The 17,662-nt window shown below is 44.1% G+C and overlaps 1 protein-coding gene across 2 annotated transcripts in view; it reads right to left on the bottom strand.

Moving 5' to 3' along the window:
• The window catches only part of LOC124619333 (protein phosphatase 1 regulatory subunit 14C), a 542,581-nt gene that overhangs the window by 521,452 nt on the left and 3,467 nt on the right, over positions 1-17,662 (bottom strand). For both annotated transcript variants that reach the window (XM_047145641.1, XM_047145642.1), the window contains exon 2: positions 463-738. In XM_047145641.1, the coding sequence (XP_047001597.1) occupies positions 463-720 (258 nt within the window). In that variant the 5' untranslated portion in view covers positions 721-738. The remainder of the gene's footprint in view (positions 1-462; positions 739-17,662) is intronic.

Genomic DNA, 17,662 nt, shown 5'->3' with positions numbered 1-17,662 from the left:
GCCGGCGCACAAACGACTCCCGAAACAGTCGATCAGAGAAGCCGCATTCTCCGGCACTAAACTGTGTATGCGTTCTCACTTAGTAACCGTAAAGGCTGCTTGGGAATACGACCTGAAGTAAAAGTACACGTTTTTCACACAAAAAAAAGTGATGAATTTGATCTTCACATTTTTATTCAATAATTTTACTCATTATTTTACAAGATTTGATGAAGGGTGGCCGCGGACCCCCTAGAAAGAGCCGGCGGACCCCTAAGGGGTCCGCGGACCACACGTTGGGAGGCCCTGGTTTAGCTGACTGGTTGAGGTTGGCGCGCGAAACAGCCGCGCCACGCCCGTTTGAACAGTCAGGAATGTTTTTTCACCCACTCGTTCCCGATGCTGTTACAACAGGCAGTATATGCGAGTTATGAGGCAATAAGAAGCATGCAGTGGGGAAGTGAAGTGGTGGTTGGTACTCACCGCTGGCTCGTAGAGCTTCTGCAGCTCGTCGTACAGCCACATCTCGACGGCGAGGCGCTTGCGGATGAGGCTCATCTGGTGCGTGCCGTACTTGGCGGTGAGGAACTTCTCGCGGCGCTCCTTGACCTCGCCCTTCTCGGGGAAGTGCACGTGCAGGCCCGACTTGGCCGGGCTGCGCTCACCGCGCACGTCTGCCATGATGCCGTTCGGTGAGCTGCCGTTGGCCGCCGAGTACGCCGCGGACACTCCACACTCCATCTGGAAGGCCGGCTGCTTCTGCAACACCACCGCCACACGCCCACTCACTTCATACGCTCCACAGACAGGGTCCTTATTTTACCAATCTTAATCCCAAACGATCGCGGTTCGCGCAGGTCGAGAAAAAGACGGGGACTGCATTGTTGCCGGTTCAGAGCGACAGCTGCGGTGCGCGGTTACAAGTGATTCGCGTTTGATGTTACCAAGTATCCAGCAAATAATGCCTCTCACTTGCTTGTGTGTGTTGGGTTCGTCGCGTGCCGCCACCATCAACCGAGACAACTAGCAACAAACGACATAAAAATTCACTAAATGACTCACTACGATCACGTTTCAGTGGTCGCACTGGGTACGACATTCACAGCCAGGCGCCCAGAACACTACTGAACGCTGACTGGCTGTCGGAGAACGGTGTAGATGCAGATGCGCAGAACTAGCCTACACTCCACTGCCATCATTCGTGACTCCAACAATAGCACACAATCAAGTGGTGAGAAACGAACAAAGCTAGCGGTAGGTCGCCGATGGGGCCTGATGAGATACACAGGCGATTGTACACACAGGGCTACTACGAATTATTCATTCGTTTTCAGAGTTCTATATTTTCCAACGTACTACATGTACGAATAGGACTGACGCATGACTAGAACCGTCAACTCTCCAAGTTTGCATTGTGCCCTTCAGTTGACGTTACGAGTCCAGTAGCTTGAAAAAAATGCGACAAACCAAGAGAAGAGTTTGTGTGTGTTCGAAATTACGAGTTGATTATAACAGTGAAGCGTGCAGTGACAAACAATGATGGAAAAGAACCGCCATGTAAAGTGAACATTGTGCTATGGTATCGACGATGTTGGGACTCTGGTCTTCAGTTCTGCATCGCAATGTTGGAAGCACTTGACGACGAAGATTTCGCCTCCAAGTTAATATTCAACTACGAAGCAACCTTACACTTATCTTGCAAGGCTGATTCCCCGCAATGTGAGAGTGTGGGGAACAAAATCCTCAAGATATTGTGGCGCATGAAAGAGATTCGCCGAAAATTAACGGTTTTGTGCGAAGTCCCAGACATAGCAGCGTGGGACCTTTTCTTCTGAGAGTACCTCGATATGGTGTAGTTGTGGTTGTTTCCACAACTGACAGCTGATTCCGGGAATATCATCTTCCAAAAAGAGGGAGACTTCCTCATTGCCGCACTGATGTTCGTTGCTACCTGAACAATGAACTTCCGAATCTCTGGATGGGACATAGTGGTGATAATGATGTGGCTCCCCCCATCCCTCCTCCACACCAGTTAGCCTAACCTAACGCCTTCTGTCCTTTTACTTTGAGGATACCTTTTAGACTGTGCTTACGTACCCCCACTCCCAGGAACACTGGAACAGCTGAGAGACGACATCAATACTGCTGTGGTGACCCTTGACAGGAAGTTCAAAATGGCTCTGAGCACTATGGGACTTAACTTCTGAGGTCGTAAGTCCCCTAGAACTTAGAACTACTTAAACCTAACTAACCTAAGGACATCACACACATCCATGCCCGAAGCAGGATTCGAACCTGCGACCGTAGCGGTCACTCGGTTCCAGACTGAAGCGCCTTTAACCGTACGGCCACACCGGCCGGCTGACAGGAAGTTCCTACATAAAGTATGGAACGAACATTTGAGTACCGCTTGGACGTGTGTCGTATGATCAGAGGGGACACCCACATAACGTCTGTAGGATGCAAACTGCAAAGTTGGCGAGTTTACGGTTTTATTCATACTTCATACATCACTCATACCTGAACATGTAATACTTTTGAAAATACAGAGCTCTGTAAACGAATGAATCATTTACAGTAGCCCGCGAATAGGCCGTCATGAAATTTCGATCAGGCATGTTTTTTTTGGGCGAAAAGTCCTCGATTAATGGAGCTCGAAATTCGGATGAAATCTCCAGCTTTCGATGTCTGTCTGTGTCATCGACGTCAGGAGCTTAGTCTGATTGTTGTGACTCTGGTGATGTTCCCGCTTTTAGGCCCACAGGACGGCATCTAATTCGCTGATCACAACACAGGAATGAAGTGGCGCCCTGTACGTCGCCAGATTGTAACTGCGAACTCGCTTGCAGTCCTAGCACTCGCGTCAGGCGGTACACTACGATGAGACTACCTTTGCGCTCCTTCTTTATTAGGTGCATACTTTCATGCGTTGCTAAGTGCATAGCCGATGTCTCTATTCAAGTAAAATCACAGGGTCTGATATCTACTACGCCTCTAATCAATAGGGCCCGGGTTTTAATTGGAAGTCATGTGTTATCCTGAACTTTATGGTGAATTTTACAACAATTTATGCACGAATCCAGGTGTTCCAGAATAGAAAAATGCGTTTTATTGTGCATATAAGGTCACATTTACATCTTCCTAGTAACAGGTCATATTTTGGTCAATCATACTTCGGCCAATTTTTGTAAAAAAATGTATATATTTGTCGTATATGTAAGGACAAAAGAATAAAAACCGGAAAATTTTACTCTCCTGACAATGTTTCAGGTGATATTGTCACAAATAAACACAATTATTACAAAGCTTCGTCTAGCAGAACTGAAGCAGGCAACCAGCGTAACGCAATGGTCGGTTTGCTGACGGTGCTGCGCAGGGCCGACAAACCCCGCTCTAAGCCAACAAAGGCGGCTCCCGACGCAATAACTATCGCACATGTGGACACACTATTCACTTTGAATACAAAGCCAGTCTGGTTCAACACGACGAAAGTAAAGTACTCTAACAGCATTAAGTTGCGACGTTTGTTCGTGATTTTCGAAAGAAGTTCATAGGCACTGACGGGGAAATATTATTTTGTAAACTATTTGAAGTTAGTGTAGAAAAACGCTTTAATGTGCAACAACACTGCAATATCGACAAACACGGCACCTGTTTGAAAAAAAAGTGCTGACAATGACAGCAGGCAAACGCTGTTATTCGAGTAGATAGGTCCATCTTCAACTATCCAATAATTCTTCAACGATTTGTTTGAGATGATGGTGACTTGCAACATCCCACTGGAGAAGCTCAAAAATCCACGCTTCGGACAGTTCTTGGAGAAGTACACAATACATCCCGTTACAGGTGAATCTACAATGAGAAAGGAACGGGGAGATGCTCAACAAAATACGAGTGCAAATTAGTGTTGTGACCGTAAGGTCTAGGAGTCCATACATAAAACCTCCGATGTGGGCGGGCGTTATGTTGCAAATTTTGTTGTTAAGTGTTCTAAAAGCTGACGGGTCTGGAGAAGTGTTCCTCCAAACGTGAGACACTCTCGAGAGCGTACACAACTCGAAAACTGCTGTTTTCTTTGTCGACTCTACGAAGCTACTGTGGCCCGATGATGTAAACAGAGACACAGTTTTGCTTCAGTAACAGATCGTGCTTTATACATGGCTTAGGTATCCAAGGGGCTTAAGCGTTTCTACACCAGTAAAGCGTACGTCACTTGCCTTGCACATGCGTCAACGGAGTTGGAGGAGAGATGCGATCAAATTACCCTGATGCGACAATTTCATTTCCTGTGGCAAGAAAATGTGTGTGAAAGATCCGCTACGAGTGCAGAAATTCAAGGAACAAGCACCTTATCTATCTCCCCTCCCCCCCCCCCCCCCCCCATCAGCTTCTTCTTAAACGATGGGGCTCTTAGCTTGATGGTGTTGAGTATTTGTGCATCAAATACACCAAAATAAAGATTATTTTTTTGAGCTTGATAACAATGAATGAAGTACTATAAAAACTGTGAAAGAGGTCTTTACAGACACCCTGTCTGGAAATTTAACATACATCAAAGTCAACTTTGCAGTGGTATCAAAAGACATCACACGACTGGAACCTGCTGGTATTCAACTGTGTGACGCCATGGATTTTGTGCAACATTTGTAGAGTGAGATGGGTCGAGATTGTGGTCATGTGGCTGACGAAATGAACAATTGCCAAGTGTTCTCCAGCGGAATCCTGGATATTCTACATTGCGAAAAATTAGTGACAGTCTTTCTGAGAATCCCACAACATTTGCGGACACCGAGTTATTCTGTGATGTAGTGAGGAGCTTTTCCAGGTGCAAAACTATTCTCAGCGACAACCGTAGATATTTGAAAATGGAGAATCTGGAAACGCACTTTGTGATCCAGCGCTGAAGAGTGCCAGGACTAGTTAACTAATTCAGAATACTGCAAACAAGTGGAGTGCAGTAGTAAAAACAGGGTTTTGCTGTCTGGATAGATGTTATTGTTTTCGCTGTACTTCATATTTTTTTCAGACACATACAGATATTTTAAAAGTGGCAGATGGTTTCAAACACTACAAAAAGTAACTACTATACTCACACTTTGTTCAAAATGGTTCAAACTGCTCTGCGCACTATGGGACTTAACTTCTAAGGTCATCAGTCCCCTAGAACTTAGAACTAGTTAAACCTAACTAACCTAAGAACATCACACACATCCATGCCCTAGGCAGGATTCGAACTTGCGTCCGTAGCGGTCGCGCGGCTCCAGACTGTAGCACCTAGAACCGCTCGGCCGCTCCGGCCGGCACACTTTGTTCAGAAGCGGATTTTTTATTACAGACTATATACAAAAATCAACATTAATGTTTTAAAAGAAACTAATATAAAGTCATATTTTATTTATACACGTTTTAGGTCATAATGCTTGCATATTTCGCTGTTTTCCAGTTATTCAAATCTGGGCCTACTAATACAGTGTGTCAATAGTTCGAAACGTGGCTCAGAATTCTCGTATGTTCAGATACATTTAACAAGATGTGCTTGATCACCGCAGATTTTTCATATTTTCATTCTTAAGCCGAACACAGCAATCGGTAGTAGTCCGTATAGACTGCCACAAGTTAACTGCTACCACTCTCCTTGGTACTCTCAGGGCGAGTTATTCTTTAACAGGTCGCAACATTTCCTTAATTTTCCTGTGTCGTCAAATTATTTATCTCGGAGTCGAGGTGCTCCATGTCCTGGCTCTTGTGTATTAGTGTGTTCAGCCTAGCTTACTTCTGAGCTGGATGCTGAAAGGTAAGCCCGTTGAGATATGGGTCAGTATGCGTTGGTTTTCCATACATCTGCTTTCCCGGCCGACATATCAACGAAAGGCAACTTTTCGGCCTTCTCCATCTCTGTCGTAAAACATGTTGGATGGAAAACCTTATAAATCATCGCCGGTTTCATTACTCAGTTTCGGCTCCGCCAGTTGGCATTACTTTCAAAAAGGCTTAGCTTCTTCATATCACTTTGGATATTCGTCAACCAGCCGGTTTGATATGTTTCTCTCCTTTTCCTCTTTGTATCCATGGAAAGACACTTTTTCACATCATCATCTGGTCTTCATGTTATGTGAGCACACCACCTCACCCTGGATACTCTCAGCCCGGATACTGAGAGTTTTTATTTATTTATTGGTACGACTTCCAAACTGCCTATTACGTAATCACTGTACACTTTCTCTTTCAATGCTACTATCGTAATATGCGCATTTATATTGTATGAAACTTCTGTTTATATGTCGATTTTGATGCCCAGACTTCACTGATATACAATAGCGCTGGTCTTACAGCCATTTTATAAATTTTCTCTTGCTTTTTAAGAACAATTTTGCGTAGCATACGCCTGAAAGCATACGCCCCTTGCTTCAAACAGATTTTATTCTACATGTCTGCATCATCTGATCCGTCATTTAGTATTACTAATCGCGGAAACTTAAAAAAGCAGTTAATTTTAAGTGTCTTCCTCTATTCCTCGAAATTCTGTCAGTTTCCTGGAAGGTATCGGATATAATGGCCACTACGTCAGCATACAAAAGATTCAACTATCTTGATTTCTATATTTTTGCAGATAAGTAATTCATTACAACACTACACAATAAGGGACTTACAGCGCTGGACACCTGTGTCAACACCATACCTCTTAGATAAGCTTCCAGGATGTTGCACGCGAGTCCGGACATTGTGGTGTATGGCCATGAAACGTTGTGGACATAACGCGTACGTCGAGCTTGCCATGCCATTATAACGTAACTGCATCGCTGCGTGAGAAATAGCGTGCTGGAATCGGGTTCCGAAAACGAAGAGTTAACCTGCTCTCTCCTTCAGCATGACATGCCACACCTCACACGAGCGCTGTGATATCTGCAGGGAACCGACGCCTTAGGATCACTGTCACTGATCATCCTCCATACAGTCTCCACTTGGCCGTATCCGATTTTCAACCATTCCAAAATCTAAAGCACGTCTTCGAGGGCTCCACTTTGATAGTGATGAAGCTGTGCAAGCAGAGGTGAGGTTGTGGTTCTGTCTACAAAGTCAAACATTCTACAATGACGGTATCAACAAGCTAGTCTCGCGTTAGGATGGTTGGTTGGTTGGTTGTTTGAGATTAAAGGGACCAAACAGCAAGGTCATCAGTCCCTTGTTTCAAATAGACTCCATTCTGCTAACGGGACATCTCAGTATAGTCAGAAAAATAAAACGGATAAAGGGGAAACGTAAAAGGGCAGTCACGTTGTCATTAGTAAAAACAAATGAGGGAAGTTGGCAAGAGAACGAACCCAACACTATGCTGAAACAGCATAGGCAAGACCACCTGTGACTTAAAAGGTACAACTGCTATAATGCAGAAAGTACGTATGGGAATAGAAAAACTAACCAAGCCTTAAAAAGAAGGGGTAAAAACAGAGTAAAAGGGAAAGAAAAGAGAATTCCGGTCAGGGAGGTGAATCGGGAATCTCTGAACACTGCCTACAGTGGGAGCTCGCGTTAGGAGAAGTGCGTTCGTTGCCAGGGTGACTATGTTAGGAAATAAATATGCAGACACGAAGAATAAAGATGTAAAATTTTAATAAACTTTGTTTTATTTAAAAAGCTTTAAGAGTTTTCACACAAAAATTTGGAGACATTACTTTACAGCACGCCATCGTGGCCCCTTATCTGCTTACACTGCTTCTCCACACCAGAACCTGTATTACTATTTCCTATAGCAGTTAGTCTGTCTAACGGCTTCCTGGGGCAACAAAACTTTGATTTCCCGTTTGTCATATAATAATGAGCGAATTTAAAAATTTAAAATGTTGACATAATCTACTCATTAAGAGGTATAATCTTACGTTAAAGTTTTCACACACTAAGTCAAATTTAATAGTTAGAACTGTGTTTGTCTTAAGGTAGCGTAACTAACAGTGCACAAAAGACCCAGACTATATTCATCTAGTATCTGAGAATGAGGGCACCTAGCGACTTCAAACAAACTATGCATATAATAATAAACTTTTTCTCGCTGACATCAACTGCAAAATAATGAATGTCTCTCTTTGACAAACAGTTTATGTGGTATCGTCCAGAGATCGCAGTGCCACACCGAAGTCGGCAGCGCAAATCGATACCACAGACATTGGCGAGGGCTCGGTGCAATCCGCAACGACGTATGAGAGGCGCTCCTAAAGACCACGGCTCCCTCTAAGCATACCAGCGCTCTCACACCGAGGTCAACATTGTCATTCCCATTCCAAGCCCTCAGCTACAGCAATCATCATCCTCTAGGACCAAAGAGTAGTTAAAAGTTTTGTATGAACTTTGGTGTGATTAAAGTTGAACATCATGCATCAACAGGTCAGTTTGTTAATTTGTGCATCAAGTGATGCTTTGCTAGTCCATGGCAGTTGTAAATTATCCAGTACCCATGTGGCAAATACGTGTGAGGAAGTTTAGTAAATCTTTTATTCATTAATGTAACAAAGAGAACTAATATTTAATGTGTTCTAGTCTGATGAACCTTCTACCAGATATCCCGGACAATAGTAGTTTCGCCTCGTCACAACAGTTTAGGTGGAAATCGACCTTTTCAGAAACATGTAAATCGTCGTTTGAAGCTATCTTATACATGGAAGTTCGATCCCTCAAGAAATTCAGGTGGCGGAGTGGGGTGGAGGTGGGCAGGATGACAGATGCGATTCTAAACCTTACTGTATTCTTGCACCTCACACACAAAAAGAGCTGACAAAACTCATTTGCATTTCATGACATTTACTTGCATTTCGTGACACATTATTTACAAGAATGACGACATAAAAAGTTACTGCTTTGAATCAAATGTAAATTACAGAAGAGAAACTTCACTCGAACGTCGCGATGTAAACTAGGAGATGAGCACTGTATTGCTTGAAACACCCAACAGATTGAATTATTTGCCGTGGATAAACAAATTAATGCGATTATTTGTCACCAGTAAACAAATAAATTTGTGAATAAGCAGTATTCATTTGCAAAAGCTCACAGCTTAGCTGTTTCACAGGAAGGTACGAGCGAAATTTAGCAGATGACGACACAACTTTTTACAATAGGTAAAAGCAGAATTTTTACGACCAGACACATGAAGTTTCCTGACACTAACATCGACATCTCGTCTCGTGTATTTATCCTCCATGTACTGTCGTACTGTCATTATCCCCAAAGGGCACGTAATACTTTTGCTGGAATCGCGGACTAGCGGTACATTCACTAGCCGGCACGAAAAACACATTTCAATGTAATAAAAATTATTTTAAAAAATCGTCACTTACATGATCCTAATCTATTATTTTATGGCAAAATATTGTGGTACTGGCGGCTCCATCCAGGTGTCTAATAATTAGAAAAAGGGACGATTATAAACAATGTAAGCCTGTGATGCGGTAGTAAACCGTATAGACTGACACGTCAAAAAAATTTTGAGGGAGCTCCTGAGGGTAATGCACCTACATTTCGGTTTTCAACACTTCACAGACCTCTCCTTCGCATCTTCAAAAATATGTAATACATCCTCTTGCATCAACCACAGACATGCTCCTGTTTAATGCTGCAATGTCCTCTTAAGGTCTCCAATTCTTTCAGTAGGGCTTTCCGTAGGTCCTATAGGGTATCTGAAAAGCGCTGGTCGGCTCTTCTCTCCAGCTAGTCCTGTAAATGCTCAAAAGGGTTCAAATCGGGGCTTCACCAGACCAAGCCACGGCCTGAATCTCCACTTCATGTAAGAACCCTTGCACAATTCTCACAACATGTGGGAAAGGCGCTGGTGTAAAACCATCACCAGTAAATGGAAGGAAATGCACAAAGTGCTTCAAAAGGATTTGCTCGACATAGTGATTTGCTTTAAGGCTCCCGTGCTGCACGAAGGCCACATCTGTTCTTGAAGTCCCACTGATCCCCCCCCCCCTCCCCCTTCTATCCGAGAACAACTCTGAAAAGGCGTCCCGGATGAGAATGTGCGTGGGAAATACCTTTCCCCAGGCCTTCTCCAGACCTTCTCGCTACCGTCATGTGATCTTGGGTCCAATCACGAAGAACACTCCCTCCCACCTTAGTAATCTCCAGCCGTGATATTTCCTCGCGACACGTATTCGAGCTAAGCGAGTGTCTCTGCTGAGCTCTGGGCTTGCGAAAGAACTCCTGAATTGAAGATTAGCGTCTTCCCGTCTTCTTCTGAAGGTTGGCTCACTGAAAATGATCGCTTGAACTTGGTGACGTCGACGTCGTGCTTCAACGGCGGTGCAGTGACTGTTGCGGACAATTTGTTGTGCGGTCATCTCTTGTCAGTGTTGCTCTTCGCGGGACTGATTTAGGTTTCCTGTACCTTCTAACGGTTCTGGAAATTGTGAAAGGTGTTATCAACACGTCTACAAAGCAAAGCATGCTGCTGCTGCAACCACCATCTTCCGCCAAAAGCAATCGCCTTTGCAGCATCTTCAGGACTTAACGGCGCGTTTACTCCAGAAAGCTCTTTACGATAATCACAGAAAGATACTACAAGCACATGTGATTGAAAGGCAAACAACACGAGGTACAACAATCTGTGGTACAAGAGCGGGTAAAACATTTTTGCCTCACGGCCAATTACGTATTCTCCAAGTCGCGCGGAAACGAACAATTCAGACTAGTGCATTAGACAATCGACGCTTCATTATTTGCACTCACAGCAACGCCAACATACCCCGTAGGGAAATATACCACTATTATACTTTGATTAACTAGATAATTGCACGTCGCTTATTACGTGTTGCGTTTTCGAGCCGGTCGGTGTACATTGTACATGTCAGCAATTATTGTGAAAGAGGCACCTCAGCCAGTCTCTGTCTTCCCCTACAGTTTTTACCCTCTACACCTCCTTCTACCATTATGGAAGTTATTCCCTGGTGTCTTAACATACTGTCCTTTCTTCTTGTCAGTTTTTTCCATATATTCTTTCCTCACCGTTTCTGCGGAGAGGCTCCTCGTTCCTTTCCTTCTCAGTCCATCTAATTTTTCTGCAGCACCACATCTCAAATGCTTCGATTCTCTTCTGTTCCGGTTTTTTCACAGTTCATGTCTCAATACTATATGTTCATGTTTCACTACTATATCTGCTACTAGGAGAGTTCTCTTGCCCAGGCGCTCTTTTTGGCAGTACTATACAGCTTTTAAAGTCCTCCTTGTCCTGTACGCCATAGGTTATCTTGCAGCCTAGGTAGTAAAATTCCTTCATCTACTTCGTGATCACCACTTTAGTATTAAGATCCTCGTTGTTCTCATTTCTGCTAATTCTCATTACTTTCGTCTTCCTTCGATCTACTCTCCGTTCACATTCTGTACTCATTAGAATGTTCATTCCATACAACAGATCCTGAAGATACAAATGTCATCCGCTGAAGATAGCAATGTCATCAGTGTACCGTATCACTGATATCATTCCAACTTGAATTTTAATCCCATCCTTGACTCTTTTTGTTGTTGCCATTGCTTCTTCGATGTGGACAGTAAACAGTACGGACGAGAGGCTACGTTCGCCTCGTACATCCTTTTTAATCCGAGCACTTCGTTCTTGATCTTCCTTTCTTACTCTTTCCTCTTGGTACTTGTTCATCATCCGTTTTGCCCTACAGCTTAACCATATTTTTCTCAGAATTTCGAACGTCTTGCACCACTTTACATTGTTGAACGCTTTTTCCAGATCGACAGATTCTACGAATGAGTTTTGATTTTTCTTCAGCCTTGTTTCCATTACCGACCGTAAAGTCAGAACTGCCTCTCTGGTGCCGTAACCTTTTCTAAGGCCAAACTGAAAGTCATCTAACAGATCCTCAGTTCTCTTTTCCATTCTTCCGGATATTATTCCGCTCAAAAACTTGGCTGCGTGAGTTGTTGTGCGACGATTCTCGCACTTGTCGGTTCTTGCAGTATTCGGAATTGTGTGAATGTTTTTTTCCCAAAAGTCTGATGGTATATTGCCAGTCTTATACATTCTACACACCAACGTGAATAGTTGTTTTGTTGCTACTTCCACCAGTGATTTCAGAAACTTCCATGGAATGTTGTCTGTACCTTCTGGCTTATTTGGCCTTAAGTCGTCCATAGATATTTCAAATTCTGATCCAAAAACGGGATCGCCTATCTCTTCTCTGACTACTACTTTTCTCCTTCTACCACGTCATCAGACAAGACCTTGCCCTCAAAGGGGCCTTCAACGTACTCTTTCCACCTATTCGCTCTCTCCTTTGCATTTCACAGTGAAATTTTCTTTGCACTCTTAATGCCACCACCCTTGCTTTTAATTTCACCCAGGGTTGTTTTGACTTTCCTCTATGCTGACTCAATCCTTCCTACAATCGTTTCTTTTTAGTTTTTTTCACATTTTTTTGTAGTCATTTCGTCTTATCTTCCCCGCACTTCTTATTCCATTCTTAAGTGACTTGTACTTCTGTATTCCTGAATTCCCTTGAAAATTTTTTTGTACTTCCTTCTTTCGTCGATCAAGTGAAACTATTGTGCCAAACCATTAAGTGCCCCACTGGAATTTAAACAAGATTGCGCCGAATATGAAATCACCGGATAACATCCGAATTATCTTATCGTGCCAACTGAAGTGCTGCTATCGTCCAAAGGAGAGCACCTTATCGGCATTACAAGAGTCAACGCTCCTGATAAGTTAAACGCCTCGGAGCAGTCGCGCACTTTTCAGCCACACAGAAGCACGCTTTGGCTACACACAGCTGCTTTTGGGTCCTAATACAAACACGCTATTTTGTAAAGTTAAGCATATTCTGTTGAAAAAAGCAAATGTGAGCTGTGTTGCCATCACAGTGCGCGAAACGCTGCACGAGATCGTCACCAACTGGCTCAAGAAGCAGGTGGGGAGCACTGCACGTACTATGTTAAGGAACCGTGTTCAAAAGCTGTGGAAAGGTCAGACTAACAAACATTTTCTGAAGAGCGGCGGAAGCCTTTTCCAATAGTTGCAGCGGCTACAATCTGGGTGAATAACTGGTATGACCTGGTAACATAATGCAGTACGGCTAGAGGAGAACACGCATAGTAGAAGTTTACACACAGCACAATTTAACCATTGCATATACATTCTCATTTCATTACCAATGCACCAGATTTCTTCCCCCTTTTAGCGCTCTACTACCAGATTGTGCTTAAATTTAAAGGATAACTTATTACTGCATTTTTTAAATTGTACACGGTCATTTCTGGTAGAAGTGATATCAAGGAGGGCCCTGTTGCGTTACGCCAGATATTCACAGTTCTGTACAAGTTCAAAACTGAAATCTGCTGGTGGTAAATTATTCACGATTTTATTTTCCTTCCTGGTGACCAAAATGTACTTGGTCTACCTAAAAGCAAAGCGCTCACAGGCCGGGAAATAATCTGAGACCTACAGGGAGTTATGGTCCTGCTGGAAATGACGTGACCTCGTCTTCGTCCAGCTAGGGAAGAAACAGTTTTTCGTGGAATCCCAACCATTAATCTTTTCACAAAAACCACGCCCCGTCGGGTAAGTCTTTTTCGTGTTTAGCCATAGCGGATTCGACGGATATACTCGACCACGTAACATGCTCTAGTTGGCAAAAACATATTAGACTGGCCTCCTATTTTGCCAATTCACTTATTGTAGTCATCTCGATGTCACCGCTTCTCGACCGATTTTACAAGAGCTTCTAGACGGGAGTCTTCGATTCTGTTTCTCTGACTACTCTTCGTAATGTCACAAATTAAATCTCGCAAGCCTGCGATGGTAATGCTTTCTGCAGTGGCGATCCTAACAATCCAATGACGCTCAGTGTGCGAGTTTTTAATCTCTGTCAGCCTTCTTTCTCCGTTCGCTCCATTAAGAATACATAAAATTAAAACGATTTATGGAGAAACCACCACTGTCTTTGAGAGTTAGAGAGACAATATACGGAGTGAGCGCAAAACAATTTTATTTTTTCAAAATTTCATTGAAACAAAACGGATTCAAACCTTAACCTGTTAACTGAGTATCTCTGGAAGTTTGTTTAACGCATGGATGCAATTGCTGAAGTCCTGGTCGGCCTGCCGTGTAGGCGCAAATTTTTTCTCACATTCGAGCATTAGTCCGATGAAACCCATACACACGTCGAGCAAATCGTGAGTTTCAAATCTCACAAAACAACTGTTTCCAAGATCCTGCGTAATCGTTCGCGCATGAAACCAACAGACTGCAGTTGGTCTACGCGCTCACTCCTGCATATGCTGTCGATCCGGTTTCTGTACCGAGATACTGTCATGTATGGGTAACGACAATCACACGTCAGATGGATTGTTAATGACGAAACAGTTTTATCACGTTATTAGGAAAGGTAACCGGTACAAATTCGCTTTTTGAGAACAGAAAACACCAAGTTCTCCGCCAAAATGAACGAGATTCGCCAAGCGTCATTCTGGTCTGCGTACTGTCGAGGGAGATCTACAGCCCCCCCAGCGCTTTTTTTTTTCAGCATCTTGCAACCAGGTGGTGCACCACCTCATTGTATGGGAACACCTAAACACACATCTTCCTGGAGGATGGGTATGCCGTGCGGGTGCTAATGAAGGCGCGTCGTGCAGATGGCCGTCGAGATCACCAGACGTAATTAAACCCTTGCGATTTTTTTGAAGGGGTCGTATGAAAGACTAAATGTGTCTCGCTGTCCTGCCACAATCTTTTCCACTGCGGTGGCAGCAAATTGCAGCTGCGGTAGTGTGCGTAACCGGCACCATTTGGCACAATGTCTACATAAATCTTGCCACTGGGAACACTGATGACAAATTTATACGAAGTCTCCAATGGGTCCATAATGCATGGCAGGCCGGGGTGGCCGAGCGGTTCTAGGCGCTACAGTCTGGAACCGCGCGACCGCTACGGCCGCAGGTTCGAATCCTGCCTCGGGCATGGGTGTGTGTGATGTCCTTAGGTTAGTTAGGTTTAAGTAGTTCTGAGTTCTAGGGGACTGATGACCTCTGAAGTTAAGTCCCGTAGTGCTCAGAGCCATTTGAACCATAATGCATGTCCATTAGAACATTCTCGGTCGACTTATTATTAACTACTATTCGATGAACTAGGGCTGTTTGCAAGTTGGATTAACGAGAGAGAGAGCGAAAGGGAGATCGTCGAACGGCTACTGTTTGCAAGCTGGATTAACGATTGTACGAAAATACAGAATGCCGTGGACGAAAGTTCCACTTGTTGTAAAACACAGATCTGTCCTTAAATGTGGAAAAATGCCAGATAATGCGTATGTTAAAGAGAAAGAAGCCAAAGTATGCGTAAAAGTTTTTCGTTGGCACCCACCCACATACGAAGAAATGAACATAATAGAATAAGAGAAATCACAGCTCACACGAAAAGATTTTGGCGTTCGTTTTTCCCGCACGCTGTTCGAGAGTGGAACGGTAGAGAAATAGCTTGCAGGTATTGATGAACCCTCTGCCAGGCAATTAACTGTGAATTTCAACGCAGTTACAGTTGAAGATGGCCAAGTGAAACCTCGATTCGCTATATAGGGCATCATTAGCGCCAAGCTCATTTATTGCAGAATATTGACTGCATCCTGTATTTATTTAATTATTAAGCTTATGGTTGCACACAAACAAATAATATTACAACTATATCAAATTACAAACTAACATCCCGGCCACGAATCTAGTCTACTGATCGTTCCGCCATCATCAGGAAGTCTGTCGGAATGCCGCGACGAACAGTTTACTTTTCAGAGGCACCCTGGTGAACTTATGTTCTTCCACATGTGCAAAGAGTCGTAACACTTTCCGGTGCTGATTCTTATACGGTTAAGAACGGATCAGATTTTGCGTGACAGTTCAAAGCCAGGTGGCGTGGTCGATAGGCATGGCATTCTAAGCTGTTCTGTCGTAGCATTTATCTGCCGTGTGTGTCTCCAGCAGTCACCTGTATTAAAGCAGTTTCAAACTAACATTTTTGCGGTTTTCCAGGAGTGGGTAACGAGAGCTACGTCTAGATTTGCTGATGCTTGAAATGTCTGCGTGAACAGTAAGGTTGGCATTTTCCTGTAGAATTTTGTACTCCCGTACAAGTGCACTTTCCCGCCGCAGGGATGGAGGCTAATTATGAGCAGGCAGAAAGTAGGTTTTGTGTGTGTGTGTGTGTGTGTGTGTGTGTGTGTGTGTGTGTGTGTTACCGCTTGTAAGACGTGTGGTGTGGTTGAGCTATGCATAAACATGTTTTGAGTGAGCACTATTCATCCATACTGATAAGTGATATACCGCAACAGGATAAACCAATTGCAGAGCCGAAGTACACAATCTTGCTGCGGTTAATGCCAGAGTTTCTGGACGATATTATTTCGAGTTTAAATTTTGGCAGCAGTTCTTATTAGATGTTAAATGTAACTGAGCGCTCTATTAAGCGTGACCATCTAGATATTTTGGGTTCCTCGTACGCCTAAGTGTTCCTTAAAGGTGGCCAGTGAGCTCTTTGGTGGATGTCTCGTTGGTCACAAGCACGCAACAAAGTCAATGCTTGCTCATTTCGCTCGCTGACTGGGGACAAAGTACTGAACAGGCATAAGGAGTTTCCAGCGACGAAGAGGAAAGCAATAAAATAAGTGAAAGTACAGGCAGTAGACCAATGTTTAAACAGCCCGTCCGGTTGGCCGTGCGGTCTAACGCATTGCCGGCACGGTAGCTCAGCGTGTTCGATCAGAGAGCCGGTTGGCCTCTGTAATAAAAAACTGAGTGGAAGGATCATCCACCGAACTTGAACAGGATGTCTTGCGACGTCCGCAACGATAAACACAACGACTTTAAAAAAAAAAAAAAAAAAACACCGCACGGGCTTTCCGAGCGGGAAGGAGTCCCTGGTCCCCGGCACGAATCCGCCCGGCGGATTTGTGTCGAGGTCCGTTGAACCGGACAGTCTGTGGGTGTTTTTAGGCGGTTTTCCAGCTGCCTCGGCGTATGAGGGCTGGTTCCCCTTATTCCGCCTCAGTTGCACTATGTCGGCGATTGCTGCGCAAACAAGTTCTCCATGTACGCGTACACCACCATTACTCTACCGCGCAAACATACGGGTTACACTCGTCTGGTGTCAGACGTTCCCTGGGGGTTCCACCGGGGGCTAAACCGCACAATAACCCTGGGTTTGGTGTGGGGCGGCGGAGGGGTGAAGTGGACTGCGGTAGTCGTCGTGGGGTTGTGGACCACTACTGCTACGGCGGCGACGGATCCTCTCCGTCGTTTCGAGGTCCCCGGTTAACATACAACACAATACAATACAATGTTTAAACCAAGGGTAGTCAAACTTTTTTACCTACCACCTACTTTCGAATCTCTGTTGGTAGCGAAATTTTCTAACTGCTCACCAGTCCCACAGTAAGGCTGATTTCTAAAGTAGTGAGGTAAACTTTACTTTATAAAAATTTATAAAGCAGAATTACAGCAAGTTAAAGAACATAATAATAATAATAATTATGTTGCCAAATATTTTATGTCAAAATTTTATGAACAAAGTTATGAACATATATTTGAAAGCTCCACCGCCCACCACCCACAAGCAAAGCTGGAACCCCCACAAGTGGACCGTACGGATCCACTTGGCAACCGCTGGTTTGCACCGCCAAACTTTGGGGGGAGGGGGGAGACA

Source organism: Schistocerca americana, chromosome 6, assembly GCF_021461395.2.
Source record: "Schistocerca americana isolate TAMUIC-IGC-003095 chromosome 6, iqSchAmer2.1, whole genome shotgun sequence".
In the NCBI taxonomy this organism is placed as follows: domain Eukaryota; kingdom Metazoa; phylum Arthropoda; class Insecta; order Orthoptera; family Acrididae; genus Schistocerca; species Schistocerca americana.
This window is presented reverse-complemented; position numbering and strand designations above follow the sequence as displayed.